Source organism: Chionomys nivalis, chromosome 22, assembly GCF_950005125.1.
Source record: "Chionomys nivalis chromosome 22, mChiNiv1.1, whole genome shotgun sequence".
NCBI lineage: Eukaryota > Metazoa > Chordata > Mammalia > Rodentia > Cricetidae > Chionomys > Chionomys nivalis.
The window spans coordinates 7979816-7996095 of NC_080107.1; the positions used below are offsets into that span (position 1 = coordinate 7979816).

A 16280-nucleotide genomic window follows, 5' to 3' on the forward strand; every position below is an offset into this window, starting at 1 on the left:
AGACGTCTCTTATTCTCAGCAGTCAGGAGGTAAAGGCAGGAGGATCTCTGAACTCAGGTCAGCCAGGGCTGCATAGGGAGAGCTTGCCTCAAAGGAGACAAAAATAAAACCTTTTTATACTAAATGTGGTTATTAAGATTGTGGTACCCAGGAACACGTTTGTAAAGAGCAGTGGTGTGCCTGTAGCATCTAAGTAAGTGGCATTCTGAGAGGGGGCTAGGAAACATACTGTGAAAAGAAAAAGGATTGAGGAAACCAGTTTAGAAAGAAAAAGATGGGTATAGTGGCTCTTGTCTTTAATCATGACACCCTGGGCCAGAGACTGGCCAATCTCTTTGAGTTTATGGCCAGCTTGGTCTACATAGAGAGTTCCAGGAGAGCCAGAGCTCTGGAGAGAGAGAGAAAGAGAAAGACTGTGTCTCAAAAACTCCAAATAAATAAATGAATACTTGTAAAAACCATTGCAACCCTGAGCTTGTAACATCTGAAGGTGTAGGTCAAGCCACTGTCAGAGCATTGAATGCTAACACAGACCGCAGGCCAAGGTTGAGCTAGCTACAGGAGTGGGTGATGGGAAGAACCACTATGAAAAGCGCAACAGTGCCATGCAGTCTTTGGAAGGGAGGGGCTGCGGTTGAGTGGGAAATGAGCCTGTTTGGGGTCAGAGAGACCAGTGTGAGGTTCGTATATGCCACTGTATTTTTTTTCTCCCCCCACCCCCCTTTTTTTGACTTTTCAAGACAGGGATTTTCTGTACTCCGACTGTTCTGGAACTCTGTACACCAGGCCAGCTTTGAATTGCTTGCTGGGCCCACGTGGTGGTGCACGCCTTTAATCCCGGCACTTGGGAAGCAGAGGCAGGCTTTGAGTTCTAGGCCAGCCTGGTCTACAGAGTGCCAGGACAGGCTCCAAAGCTACACAGAGAAACCTTGTCCAGGCGGGGAAGAGGGGGCAGAGAACTGACCACAGAACTTCTTTACAGTACCTAAATTACATTAAGTAGTGCTTTATGTAATTGCTTAAAATTTCAAATAGAGGGCCTGAAAACACAGTTCCTTGATTAAGAGCTCTGACTACTCTTCTAGAGGACCTGGGCTCAAATTCCCGCACCTGCATGGCAGCTCACAATCATTTGTAACTGCAGCCCCCTCTTCAGGCCTCTATGGGCGCCAGTTACACAGACAGGCATGCAAGCAAAACACCCATACACATAATCTTTAAAAAAAAAAAAAAAAAAAAAGATGGGCAGCAATGGTACATACCTTTAATCCCAACACTCGGGAGGCAGAGGCAGGCAGATCGCTGAGACTTTGAGTCTGGCCTGTTCTACAGAACTAGGTCCAGGACAGCTAGGGCTGTTACACAGAGAAACCCTGTCTCAAAAAACCATGAGGAAAAAAAAAAGAAATGGTAAAATTTCTAAACATATTAGCATACCCAACTACCAAAACCCCATATCCCTTTGTTCTATATGTGAAATATTAAATCTAGCCCAACTGTCTAAACCTTGAACTGTTTTTAGTTCAATTCTAAAATGTACATCTTTGAGGATACATCAAACATTATATTCTAAATCTTTATTTTTAACTTTTAATTATGTGTGCCTGAACGTCTGCGTTGGGTATGTGCGTGAGGGCAGTTGTCTGTGGAGACCTGACACTGGAGCGACAGCTGGTTGTGAGCCACCTGATGTGGCTGCTAGGAACTGGGCTCTAGTCCTCTGCAAGAGTCGTGTGTGCTCTTAGCTGCTAAGTCATCTCTCCAGCCCCTTATTTTTAGATTTTATGTGTGTGAAGGTTTTACCTGAATGCATGTCCCCTGAAACTGGAGGTTTAGTGACTATGTGGGACTGGGAACCAAACCAGGGTCTCTGCAAGAGCCACAAATGTTCTTAAACACTGTGCCAACTCTAGCTTCTTGTATTAAGAACCTAGAAACCCATTCAAGAGATTTTTTTTTCCAGCTGTTTTTTCGTAAATAGGGAGTCTATTCAAATGTGCTACCACACCCATAATTTATGTGATTATGAAGCTGGATAATAATAGTACATGGCTTTAAACTTTTAACTGTCAGGAAAATCTTGATTGAGCTGTCCCATGTAGGTGCTGGGAATCAAACCTAAGTCCTCTGGAAATGCAACAAATAATCCTAGTCACTAAGCCATCTCTTCAATTCCAAAACCCAATTTTAAGTTTTCTTATTGACAATATCAAATAAAGAAAAACACAAATCAACCCCAAATAAATTGTCCAAGCCCACAGGATTAGGTTCACAATCTAAACCTGACAGGCAAAGCTTATAGACGAAATAAAACCTAATTGCATTCTAATAGTTTTGTTTTTCCAGACAGGGTTTCTCTGTAGCTTTGGAGCCTGATCTGGAACTCACTCTGTAGACCACGATGGCTACACCTGCCTCTGCCTCCCGAGTGCTGGATTGAAGGCATGCGCCACCACCACCTGACCCTAATAGTTATTAAATGAAGACATAAAACTGAAATTCACTGCAGGTGGCTTATCTGCAGCTTTAAAAATGTTTCCATTAACCACAGGGGAAACAATGTCCATTAAAAAGAAAACCATTATAACCTACAGATAGTCAACTATTTTAAGTTATTAAAAATCACAATAGAAGGGGCTGGAGAGATGGTTTAGCTGTTAAGGGCACCTGCTGCTCTTGCAGAGAACAAAGGTTTGGTTCCTAGCACCCAGTTATCTTAAAATCTGGAACTCCAGGGAATGGTGTGCTCTTTGGGATTCTAAAAACAGGTATGCACATTTATGTGCATACAGGCAAAACAATCTTTAGTGGTCAAGGACAGGGAGTGTGGGTGTCACTGGTAAAGGTAGAAGAGAGTGGTTAAAAAAAAAGTAATGCCTAAAGAGAAATGCATTCTAAGACTCATCCATTTCCATCCATTCATATACGTAGTTTGTTTGAAGACTAGCTTTTCTGCTTAAGAGCTCTGGTTGTCATGGAGCTCACTCTGTAGACCAGGCTGGCCTCAAACTGATCTACCTGCCTCTGCCTCCTCCAGATTACCATTGAGCTCCTTTAAAACTTTAAAGCTCAAAATTTACATAATTTGGAACATGTATATGCTAATTAGACCTTAGAGATTATCAGTGGGCAAATGCTTACCTTCCAGTTCCCAGAACTATCCATTGGGGCTGAACATCTAGTTAACACCCTACCACTGCCCATTTTCAAATGTGCTAGCCAAAACTGGCATGTCTCCTAAATAGTCAGCCTAAAGTTATGCCAACTTAATGCTTAACAGGATCCTAATCTTGCTGAAGAAAATAGCGCTTAAGGCCGGGAGGTGGTGGTGCACGCCTTTAATCCCAGCACTTGGGAGGCAGAGGCAGGCGGATCTCTGAGTTCGAGACCAGCCTGGCCTACAAGAGCTAGTTCCAGGACAGGCTCCAAATCCACAGAGAAACATCTTGAAAAACCACCAAAAAAAAAAAAAATAGCGCTTAAGTACATCAGGGAGCTCAATCTTGATCTTTCCTGTTTGGCAGGTTTGAACAGAAAGAGACTGAATCCAGAACCCTGTGCATGCTAAGCAAAGATCAGGGGCAAAACTCAGCATGTGGCACTAGAGCTCTTTTCATCCCGACACAAAAATATATTCTGGTGAAAATGGAATTAGTAATGGTAAAGTAGCAATTTGTGGTTCCTAATTACATAAAGCCAGTATGTGAAGACCCTCACCTGGACTATTTACAAAAGTGGTTAGGCATCCTCACAGACCCGGCAGAGAAGTGGAATCTGAGCCAGCCTGGGTTTAAAGCTGTTATAATCTCAAAACTCAAACGTTATGAAGACTTCCCATATCTTGGGGTGGAGGCTGCTAATACAGAGCTCAGAGACGGTTTCTTTTTTCTTTGGTTTTTCGAGACAGGGTTTCTCTGTAGCTTTGGAGCCTTTCCTGGAACTCCCTTTGTAGACCAGGCTGGCCTCGAACTTACAGAGATCCGCCTGCCTCTGCCTCCCGAGGCCACCACCGCCCGGCTCAGAGACGGTTTCTTACCCTACTTACTTCACATCTGACCAAGGAACCACCTTTCAAGGTTAAAGTTGTCACACTTAGAACTCATTTCCCCCGAACCATTTCACACGCCTTATCCCCATAAAGTCTATAAATTCTACAAACACCAATTATCCCGTGTAGTCGTCCTATTAGGTAGTAGTATGCTTTTCTCTAAGTCAAACTCTGTCTTTTAAAACAAGCTCACTCTATTAAGGTTCACCCCAAACTTGTTACTGCCTATATCCACATACAGGACTGAGCTACAGGAACACTGTAAAGTGAGAAAACAGCACACACACACACTTCTAAAAATATTTTAATGAAAAAGTCATCTGTTAACATTTCATTATACTACAAATTAAACAATTGAATGCAATACAGACCATCTTTGCTGTCATAAAAAAAACATTCAAAAACGAATACTTGGCTAGACTACCGTTCCTCACAGCACCCTACACATCCCATGCTTACCATTTTGTCATGCCCATCACTCATTGTCAGGAATGTTTTGAATTGCAACATAACAGAACCATTGAAACCAAGCCAATTTCTCTGTAGCCCATGTTCTTGACATGTGAATGCAGCTCTTAGACATGTAAAATAGGAACAGTATCCCACAGGTCAAACAATCACCCAGTTGTTTCCTGTCCACCTTTTGTATGTAAAATGCTTTTGGAGAAATGACAGTGGAACCACATTAAGTAAAATCATTTTATTTCAAATGAAACGCCTGTTTAAAAAAATGCATTTCTCTAAATCTGAATGAAAGAACCACCATTGAAAGATTGCTACCTTGACCTACGGTAATGTAAATTCAGTCATGATTGAAATACCAAGCAAACTTAGTATAGGGAAAACATATAGGGCATTCCTGTGTGAAAAACATCTCTAACCAGTATTTTTGCAAACTTATCCTGTGAAGTTATTAAAAAGTAACCTGAATTAGCAATTTTCAAAGCCCTTTCAAGGCAGGAAAAAAAAACAATAGCCCTTATGAACAATCAGCAACTTATCTGAATAACTCAATTGTTCTTTGGATTTTTTTAAGGAACGTGACAATTAGGCACCACCCTTTAACCATCCCAGCATTTAGGGGACAGGCAGGTGGATCAAGTTCTAGGCCAAGACAACAGTGAGACCCTGTGTTTAGGGAATGGAGGGGACAGACACACAAGTAAAATGACTGTTCCTAATGGTCCACATGATAGTGAACTGCTATGCAAGAAAACCTTGAGGAAGACAAGCATTCTGGTAACTGGTGAAAGTTCCCCATTTTCTTCAGGGTAGGAACTAGTAGCTTATTCAAAGCCATATTCCAAAAAATTATTTTCTGGAAAGCCAACACGACTTTCGTTTCCCTTATAGAAAATGGATTTTACCACAGATACCAATGGTGAGTGGTATGTATGAAGAGGCCACATCTGGCTTTTGACAAATACCCATGGCCACTGAAGAATGTAACTGCCAAGTCTTAGAACTTGTTCAACAGGGTACCCAAAATAAAACTGAGCTTGAGGATCCTGCCAGTGTACCTGCTAATGGGGATAATGTTCCAAACTGTGGCATGGATTTGTAGGGGAACCAATGGTGTCATCAGGTTTTACTGTGAGCTACAAACCTTACCCAGCCAGAAACCTTCGTATTTAAGATGGTAGGAATGACATTCCTCATTTAGGCAAGTAGGGTTCTCATTCACCTGCAAATTAAAAAGATTACTCTTACCTTGCTTTACAAAAACGTACTCTTTAATTAGTGAAAAAATTCAAATTCAAGCCTTACCTAATGCTTATTGCCCTTCCTTGCAGGTCTAAATGCTAGACCTAGTGACTGTGGCAACTATCTCATTGATGTTCCAAAAGGCGGAGCTCCTTCCTGCTACTTTCTTCGACATTTCAGTTGCAATAAGCAGATTTAACTAGCTTTTGGAAAGTTGCTCACTATCACCATAGTATCTTATGCCTCCACTTCTCTGTTGTTGAAGTTCTTGCTGCTGCCTTCTCATTCTTTATTTATGCTGACTTGTCCAAACACAAAGGCTGCTGAAGTCCTGTCTTAGTGGGTTTCCTTTGATCCAGTGCTTTAAAAAGCACAACTTAGGTCCTTTAAAGCTGGTTAAGTCACTCTCATGGCTTACTTTTCCACATTCTTCACAAAAGCTAACCTTGTACAACTTATAAACAGGTCACATACAGGTTTCACCTGATTATAGGTTGTAAACATCAACTTACTTAAAATGTTTCACTATTATACTTGTTCCAGAATACAAAAAGTTGGTTAACAATACAATCGACCTCATGACATTAAAGGATACTGTCAAGGTTGTGTCCAACAATTTCACAAACAAACCAGGAAATGTTAACCTCCCCAATTCTTTAAATCTTTATTGTATGAATAAAATGACTTGAGACAATTTAGCTCAGTTTTAATATTTCCTAAGCATTTTGACCAGGTACCCGGGTTTAAACTATGAACATTGACAGTGTCCATTTATATAACCACACTTTGTTATGAAAGATGTAACCATTTTCTAACATGAGCCTATTTTCTACACTGCTTATTCACATATGCCCATTAACAAATGGAATGTTGTTGTCTGTTACATTTATTGGTTTGTGAGTGTTTTCTGGAAAAACTGCAGTATGTGAAGACCAAAGTTCCATGCTAGCATTGCATGCATCCAAATATTAATAATGCACAGAGGCACAGAATTAGAGCACAAGAGAGCATATTACACTAGCCCGCCCCATTCCCCTTTTTATTGCTTGTTTTGCTTATACTTCAAAAACCAAGAAAAATTTGAATTCAACGTCCAACTGCCAAAGAAAGCAACAGCAGAGCACATACTCAGGGCCTGGATGAAGTTAAGCACTAGCTGGCGCAACAGTAGACATTTTTCAAACGACCTTAGTATCTAGAACTCTTCTCAACCAGGGTCTCTGAACAAACACCAACATGTTTTAGGATGAAATATGTACAAAGAATAACCGTGTGTTCTTTGGGGATTTAAGCATTCAGGACTATCCAATTTAAACTCAAGATCTTTGGGAAGTAAGGTGGCTCACACTAAGCAACTGTGCTACATTTTCTGCTGCTTTGTTTTGGACAATGACACCTTAACTATCCTTGGCTTCATCATCCAGCAAAATGTATAGGGTATAAACAGGAAAGCATGCCAGCCACTTAGGGGTTCAACAAGTGATTTTTATTCCTCTGTTCTGAAAAATTTTGTGTGGGGGAAAGTAAACCAAGGAAAGGGACTAGATCCGTGTGCTTTGGGGTTTAAAACTTGGAAAGCAGAACGAACCAGGTATCCACCAGTTTGCTCAGACACAGCAGACTTAGTGGTCCTGTATTAGAACTGTTGAACTGGGAGATGAAATACATTCACCACCCTTTAGTAGAGAGCAGTATAAGCACTTTATACCCCAAACTATTGGCAGCAGTTTTCAGTGTGACCAAGGTAAATGAGGAATGGAGATGTTCTTAACATAGCTAGGACTCAATAGATCTAATATACTAAATCATGATTACATTTTGAAAGAAAATGCACAAAAACCAAATAGGAACTTTTGAGATCTTTTTCATTTGAAAGTAATCTTAATGCTATTAAATTCACAAATATGCTATTTTTTTTATTACCCAATCCTAATTATCTAAAACACACATTGCAAACATACAAATATCTATTCTCTCCACATGTCAGCGCCCATTTATCATGGTTTTGGAAATGGGGAGAATAGATTCCCCTTAAGTTGCAAGTCAGTAGGTGTTTCTTTACAGTTAACTTTAGCAAAATTCATACAAAATAGTAATTAACAATGATCTTCTTTACTTGTTAACTCACAAGGAAACACCTTCAAAACTGCGTTATTTTTGTTAAAGTTTCTGTACTAAAATGTAGAAAAACTGAACTACACAAATATTGAAAAGTTAAAAATTCCTTAATTTTTTATTCCTGGTACCACTACCACAATTTACAGGGCAATATACCTGATGTAATGAAAAGAAAAAGAAAGACAAAGCTACAACAGATAAAAGACCTCAGGAATGTACATCTAATTGACACTACATTGCATTAATCAATAGCTGCACTTTTTGCAAACTGTGGCTCTGACAGTCCTGAACAAGAAGGGCCTCCTGTTTAAGCTGCGGTAACTTTTCTGACTATGGATCATCGCTCCTTCTGTGGCAGATTTTTACAGTTCCTCTAATGCATTTAGGACGACTGTCTCAAAGTAACCTGCAGCTTTCCTGACAACTCCTCGCTCTCTCTCCTGCTAAGAACTGTAGCCTGTTGAATAATACAGGATAAAAAAATTATTACACTCAGTGAACAGTCCATATAATCTTTTATCATCATAATTTAAAAAAAAAATAAGGATACCTACCCTTTTCTGCTGTTTTTTTTTAAAACCTTCTGCTACCATATCCACCACTTCCACCACCTGATCCATAGCCACCTGGAAAATAACACACACAGTTCTAAATACACATAAAATGTTAACTAAGATGGCTCTAAAGCCGGGCGATGGTGGCGCACGCCTTTAATCCCAGCACTTGGGAGGCAGAGGCAGGCGGATCTCTGTGAGTTCGAGACCAGCCTGGTCTACAAGAGCTAGTTCCAGGACAGGCTCCAAAGCCACAGAGAAACCCTGTCTCGAAAAAACCAAAAAAAAAAAAAAAAAAAAAAGAATTCTAACTAAAAAGGACTTACCACCATAGGGACTGCCTGAGCTTCTTCCACCAAAACTGCCCCCTTTCATGGGTCCATAATTTGATTGCTGTTGTCCACTATAATTTCCAAAGTCATTATAGTTCCCACCACCATAGTTACCTGAAATCACAAAGATTTTATTTGTAGTTTACCATAATAATTTGTACAATCATGTAAGTATTTTAATGCAAGCATTAACATCAACCTTAGGTACTAAACTCCATTTACCAGAAGCCTGAGCTAATATAGATTTGGGGCTTAGTAAATGGAACATTTCTAAGAAGCTCATTAAATTTCAGCATGTTTCGACCTTATCATTTAGATCATCTAAACTGTCAATGTGATTCTGATACAATGCACCTTTTAAAGCAGCAATTTAAAGTATCAGCACTCACATTACGAGTTAGGTTCAAGAGTTCCTTTCCAAAGCTCATTACCTGTAATAATTATGGAAAACCCATAATGTACATAACAAATACATAATAGAGTAACACACCCAAAGTATTGTAAGAGCTGATATAGCACCCTATTCACCTAAGTATTCAAACATTTTGCACACTCCATTCTAAGTCTCCCCATGTAATTTACTAACTTTTACATGTCTGTTTTACTATATTAATTTATAAACTGCAAAAAAAAAATTTTAAAGATCAAATTTGACTGGTGTGGTTGGGAGGTGGGTGCAAGGTTTCAAAGCCATAGTCCAATACATATTTAAGGCTAGTTGGGTTATAATATAGTACCTCTTCAAAAAAATATCCTATTTGTTACGATGACAATGTTTTGGGAATAGTTATGATCATAAAATACTGTAAATGCCTCAACAGCATTCAACTGTACACTAGAAACCTTATTCTATGCTATCCAGACTGATCTGGAACCCAAATTTCCCTACATGCATTATCTTAAAAATTGTTTTCTAATTGTGAAATGTATGCAGTACCCTTTTTCCCACAACTTAAAAATAATGGGCATGGCCAGTCAGCTAAGTTTACATGGATGAGCTTGTTTTTATTATTTATTTATTATGTATATAGTGTTCTGAGCACCAGATCTCATTATAGATGGGCATGAATTATCATGTGCTTGCTGGGAATTGAACTCAGGACCTCCGAAATAGCAGTCAGTTCTCTTAACCTCTGAGCTATCTTCTCCAGCCCGATGAGCTTGTTTTCATTTTAGCTATTAACACTTAAAATTTCTTTCCCAAGTCTATCCTTAAGAATGTTTGAGGCCGGGCGGTGGTGGCACACGCCTTTAATCCCAGCACTTGGGAGGTAGAGGCAGGCGGATCTCTGTGAGTTCGAGACCAGCCTGGCCTACAAGAGCTAGTTCCAGGACAGGAACCAAAAAGCTACAGAGAAATCCTGTCTTGAAAAACCAAAAAAAAAAAAAAAAAAGAATGTTTGAGTATTTGTGTTTATTTCAAACATCTGTAACTTACCTCCACCAAAATTTCCTCCTTCATTGTAACCGTCATATCCTCCTCCTCCACCACCACCATATCCACCACCTTGGTTTCCATAGCCTGGTCCACCACCACCATAGCCTCCTCTACTGCTGTAACCAGGACCACCACCATAGTTGCCACCTAAAAAAAAAAAAAGCCACACAAAGACAAATGTAGAGGGAGGAGGGCTCAAACACTTCTGGTTTCTACCACACTGTCACTGGGAATGTGCCACTGAACTGATTAACACTCTAAAATCTAGTCAGAGCCAAGCAATCCTGGTGGCTGAAATCTTAAGATGAGTCTTTTGTTTTTTCAACAAGTCAGTTTTCACTAAAAATATAGCCTTACACAAAAGCAATTTTAGCTCAACTGCTGGTACAAATAAATCGTACTGACTTTAAGACAACTAGTTAACATTTTACTTGGCAGAGGTTTCTTTTGTGGTAAAATTTTTTTTTGATTTTTCGAGACAGGGTTTCTCTGTGGCTTTGGAGCCTATCCTGGAACTAGCTCTGTAGACCAGGCTGGTCTCGAACTCACAGAGATCCGCCTGCCTCTGCCTCCCGAGTGCTGGTATTAAAGGCGTGTGTCACCATCGCCCAGTTTGTGGTAAATTTTTAATGTGGAAGGTATGACACTTTTACTGTGACTGATAACCCAGCAAACATCTGCCCCATGAGGTCATGTGTCTGATTCCTGACAATGCAAAAATTAAAGACCAAAATCTTTACATACTCACCATCACCTCCAAATCCATTATATCCACCATCACCACCTCCATAACTACCTCTGCTGCCACCACCTCCACCACCATAGCCTCCTAAGGAAAAAAAATAAAAATCAAAGGTTGAATTAACCCTATACCTTGAACTTACTAGTAAATTTCTGATGCATTAGCACTTAAAAATGTACCTTACCTCTTCCACCAAAGTTTCCACCACGACCAAAATTACCTCCACCACCTCCAAAGTTCCCTCCACGACCCATAAAATTGCCAGATCCACCTCCACGGCCTGTAACACAGGTCAAAGTAGAAATTTTAAAATCTTTCAAGTATTGTTCATATCTTATTTATGTATATATAATCCTACTTACCTCTCTGTGATCCAGCAGACTGCATCTCTTGTTTAGAAAGGGCCTTTTTCACTTCACAATTATGCCCATTAATAGTGTGGTATTTCTGAACTACAAGTTTTTAAGTAAAAGACAAAAGAAAGTTATTTTTGTTTGGAAAATCATGTAAGTAAAACCCTTTGTTACCATGCAAGTAACTAAAATACTGTTAAACTGGCAGACTGAGAAGGGGAGAGGATATATGGGGAAGAAATGATTTTGTTTGTTTTTCAAGACATGGTTTCAGCTGGGCGGTGGTGGTGCATGCCTTTAATCCCAGTACTCGGGAGGCAGAGGCAGGTGGATCTCTGTGAGTTCAAGGCCAGCCTGGTCTACAAGAGCTAGTTCTAGGACAGGAACCAAAAAGCTACGGAGAAACCCTGCCTCGAAAATCAAAAAAAAAAAAAAAAAGAAAAAAAGAAAAAGAAAAAAAACAGCCCACACTGTCTTAGAACTTATTCTGTAGACCAGGTTGGCCTCCAATTCAGAGATCCAACTGCCTCAGCCTCTGGGTGTGCCACCACCCGGTGAAGAAATGTTCCTTAATTGAGATGCGAATCACATCAGATTTCTACGTTATAATTCATAACAGTAACAAAATTACAGTTATGAAGTAGCAATAAAAATAATTTTATAGTTAGGGTCATCACAACATGAGGAACTGTATTAAAGGGTCATGGCATTAGAAGGTTGAGAAGCACTGCTCTAGATGACTCATGAAAACTAGAATTACATCCTTCTACACCTTTCAAAGTATAAACACATTAGTGGATCCAGTTAAAAACAGAAATCATTCATGCAGCAACTAATTGTTACTTACCAACAATTTTATCAACTGTGTCATGGTCATCAAAAGTCACAAAAGCAAATCCTCTCTTTTTCCCACTCTGCCTGTCTTCCATAACTTCTATGGTTTCAATCTTGCCATACTTTTCAAAGTAGTCTCTCAGGTTGTACTCTTCTGTATCCTCTTTAATACCACCAACAAAGATTTTCTTCACTGTTAAATGGGCACCAGGTTTTACAGAATCCTGCAAACAAAATAATTTTAAGTCAAAAAAACTAAACTCTTACAGCCCCATAAATCATACAACATGTTATTAAAATACCTCTCTAGAAACGGCTCTCTTTGGTTCCACCACACGCCCATCAACTTTGTGTGGCCGAGCACACATTGCAGCATCCACCTCTTCAACACAAGAGTAGGTCACAAAACCAAAGCCCCTGGAACGTTTTGTTTGGGGATCTCTCATTACCTACAAAATAAAGGAACAGAAGTATTTACATAGTCCTATAGGTCCCCACCTGTTCCTAAGACCACCCTTTCACCAAGAACTCACCACACAATCTGTAAGTGTGCCCCATTTCTCAAAATGTTCTCTTAAGCTATCATCTGTGGTTTCAAAGCTCAGACCACCAATAAACAGTTTCCTCAACTGTTCTGGTTCCTTTGGATCATGGCCCTGAGAAAAAAAGATCAGCACAGTTTTATTTTTCTTGGAGCAAATTTTAAGTCACGAGGGTTTCAAAATTTTTAACATTAATATCCCAATTAAATAAATCTGCTCTACGCTGGGCATGACAGTACACACCAGTTAATTTCAGCGTTTGAAGCAGGGGCTAGCTTGGGTCACATATCCAGTTCAAAGCCAGTATAAAATACATAGTGGGTGGGCTGTCTTAAAAATAAAAAAAACCACAATGGTACCTGGGGTCATTTTAAAACATTATTGTTAACTCAACCGAACCCCAGAATTAAAAAACAAAACTCTTTTTGACTGCTACAACTAAAAGGAATATATTTCAGATGTTTGTAACAAGTCATGAGGCGATGGGGAACAGGACCCTAAGTCAGCATCATTCATTCACCCATGCCATTGCCACTATCCTCAGTCTGCAACACCAACAAACCCTTGATTTTAAAACACAATCTACAAAATGCAACTTAATAGGTTTGTGTAGCAAATTCGGAAAAATTCAGATTTCCAGCAAATCGGTTATTTAAAAGACATTCCTAAGCAAAACAGACATCCCATAAAGAACAAAAAACACCGCTATGGCTTAAACCCCGTAGTGCTGAGAGCAAGGGGCTGGTGAGGCAGATTCTCACGCTAGACTGAACTTGAGGCAGCCCTCCGACCTCAGCCTTGCACGTGCTAGGGTAACAGGTGTGCATCATCACACCCAGGTGCAGGACTTAGCTTTCTGTAAGCAACTGAACTTGCTGTATGCCCACTTAAAACTTCGTAAAATGATTTCAAACACTACATACACATGCATGTAATTGGAATTTACGTCACCGTAAAGCATAATACCGTCTGCCTGAGGAATTAAGCACAAAACCGTAATCTACTTAGAAAATAGCTAGTATGAATTTATCATTTTCATGGTTTTAAATTCAAGTGACCTGCTTTTAATGAAGGCATTAAGACAAATCAAAACAAATCCTTAAAAGAGACTGATTCACATTTAAAAATGTCTTCAATCTTCTAGAAATAGAGGTGTTAAAGCATTCAGTGACAAGGCTGTTACATACTACAAACACGTTAAATGATCAACTGCCCAAAGCATCAATTCACTTAGTCCCATTTAGTCAAGCCTCGGATAAATGCATTAGACAATACACAAAAATAACATCTTTGTACACACAAAATCCCCGCAATCGTGAAATTCCCGACTGTGGTCGCAGTTCTCCAAAACCAAAATCCAGGAAACCACAACCGGCACCAATCCAAAGAATAAGAAATTAGATTAAGTATTAACAGCTCCAAATAAACACATTACCTACACGCAAATCCTGAAACAATTAATACTTCAACCGCCAAGACCCTATAAGTACTTTCCTTCCAAATACTTGAGCGAAAAGGAGCGGGTTAGGAAGCACCTTAAAGCGGCAAGCTTTTCAGTAATGCACCCCCAAACGAGCACGGAGAGAATCCGGCCAGAGAACTGCGCGGATCGTCATCGCCGAGGAGGCCCGAAAGCCCGCTTCCGCGCCGGCAGCACCCCAGCGCAAAGCACCGCGCCCCGAGCCTCGAGGCCATCGGCGGCATTTTCTGCCCGGCCGCCTCTCTCACCGCTCCCTCCAATCCCACGCACTCCTCGGCGGCGTAAAGCAGGCGGCGGCCATTGCGGGCCAATGCGCCATTTCGTAACGCGCCAGCGGATCAATGTCAATGTGGCCGCCGCCCGCCTGCTGCTCGCTCGCCCGGATGTGCGCCTCCCCTCCCCCACCGCCTCCTCCCAACCGCTCCCGCGGAGGCCCGCCATGCCGGCCGCGGCCTCGCCAGCCAGGCCGCGTTAGGCCGCGGGATCCCCGCCCGGTCGCCGACCCCCCTCCCCGGCCGCGCCGCGGTCTCCGGGGCGGCCGACCGAGAGGGCCAGGCCGATCGAGGGCCTCCATGAGGCCGCCCGGCCCGCTTCCCCTCCCCCCCACCGCCCTCTCAGCGCAGAGCGCGGGACGATCGTCCCGGTTCCCTCCGGCCTCCCCGCTCCCATCGAGCCAAAGCCCCCCCAGGCCGGCAACTACCCAGCAACCCCCCGCTCTCCCCCTAATACCTCCTCCCCCCGGCGGCGGCGGCGACGGCCGGAGTCAGGCTGGGGGCGACCGGGCGGCGGTTTTACCTCCATTTTGAGACCGGACTCGCCTCTTCCAACTCGAGTTCAATATGGGACCGAGAGGAAGAGGCGGGGCTAGTAATCACGTGTCGCTCTTTCCTCGCGCCGCCCGCCCACCGGGGCCGGAGTTGTGCCGACGCGGAGCGCGATTGGCCGGGTGGGTTGGCGGGTCGAGAGCGGAGCGTGGGGATTGGTCGAGCCGCGGGAGCGCGCGCTCGCCGCACCGACTTCCAACGCAGCGCCGCCCCCTCCGCGGTTCGCGCCGGGCAACTGGGGCACGTCAGTGGCAGCTCGACCAATGGGAAGCGCCCACGTCGGGAGAAAGCCGCGTGACCGCGCGTTGGCCCGGAGAAAGGCCTTTTCCCTTTCTTTTGGCGCCTACCGCCCCTCCCTCGTGCGCTGCTGAGTCTCCGTTTCCGAGGTCACCCTATTCCAGTGCCCGAAGGAAAACCACGCGGCCCGAGAGCCGCTGAGCCCTTCGCCCCGGTCGCGGGGATCTAAGTGTTTGAGGCCCAGCATGCGTGCACAGTGCGACTGCGCCGTCTCCTCACGAGGCCCAGGCTGCTAGCCCTGCGGCCTTGGCGGGAAAACGCGGTCGATTTAATGAGATTTACTCTTCGGGCGACCCGCAGATTGAAAGAATTCAGGCTTTTATCAATCCGAGGGGAAGGAACAGAATCATGTGTTTGGGATACAAAATTTTAGAGAATGGAAGGATTCCCAAAGTTCATAACGAGGCTTTGTGGCCAGCTAGACTACCTGCTGACTAGTGATTTGAGTCTTTTTAAAATGACATCTGTTAAAAGTTTCACTGTGAAGCACGTGAATGAACTAGAAATCGCATCTTTTCTCTGCCTGGCAAAGGGATCTGAAGTCATTTGGATTTTAGTTTTTCAAATAACAGTGAACATAGGATTAGATATCTCCCAACACCCATAACAACTGTAAATTAACAATAGGGATTTGTCAGGAGTGGTTTAGCACACCTCTAGGCCACCCTGAAAGGCAGAAGCAGGTGGGTCTCTGACCTAGAGTTCCAGGACAGCCAGTGCTATATAGTGAGACCCTGTTTCAGAAAAAAAAATAAAATGTATTTAAAATTACTGAGGGAAAGAAAAGCACAATTGACAAGCCCTTTCCTGCAACAAATCGCCTGTTTTAACTTACCATTCTGCCTAACAAATTCCTTTAGAAATTATCTGTCCCTTTCTGAGAAAGACTGGAGATGAACTCAGGTGGTGGCGCAGGCCTAAGGAGGCAGAAGCTAGTGGATCTCTGAGTCTGAAGCCAGCGTGGTCTACAGAGCAAGTTCTAGGACAGCTAGACTACACAGAGAAACTGTCTTG

The 16280-nt window shown here is 42.3% G+C and overlaps 1 protein-coding gene across 4 annotated transcripts; it reads right to left on the reverse strand.

Annotated features, from left to right (window-relative positions):
• Positions 1 to 4336: 4336 nt before the first annotated feature.
• Hnrnpa3 (heterogeneous nuclear ribonucleoprotein A3) lies at positions 4337 to 15002 on the reverse strand. Of its 4 annotated transcripts, none has more exons than XM_057755376.1 (11): positions 14875 to 15002; positions 12657 to 12779; positions 12426 to 12572; positions 12137 to 12347; positions 11299 to 11388; positions 11121 to 11216; positions 10943 to 11023; positions 10195 to 10341; positions 8751 to 8870; positions 8425 to 8496; positions 4337 to 5732 (listed from the first exon to the last, which is right to left on the reverse strand). In XM_057755376.1, exons 1-10 carry the CDS (start codon positions 14944 to 14946, stop codon positions 8444 to 8446), a joined length of 1140 nt encoding a protein of 379 aa, XP_057611359.1. In that variant the 5' UTR covers positions 14947 to 15002; the 3' UTR covers positions 4337 to 5732; positions 8425 to 8443. The 4 variants fall into 4 exon arrangements, with proteins under 4 accessions (XP_057611359.1, XP_057611358.1, XP_057611360.1 ...); XM_057755375.1 differs by having other exon boundaries at positions 4337 to 8327; XM_057755377.1 differs by having other exon boundaries at positions 4337 to 8327; positions 14941 to 14979.
• Between the last annotated feature and the right edge of the window lie 1278 nt (positions 15003 to 16280).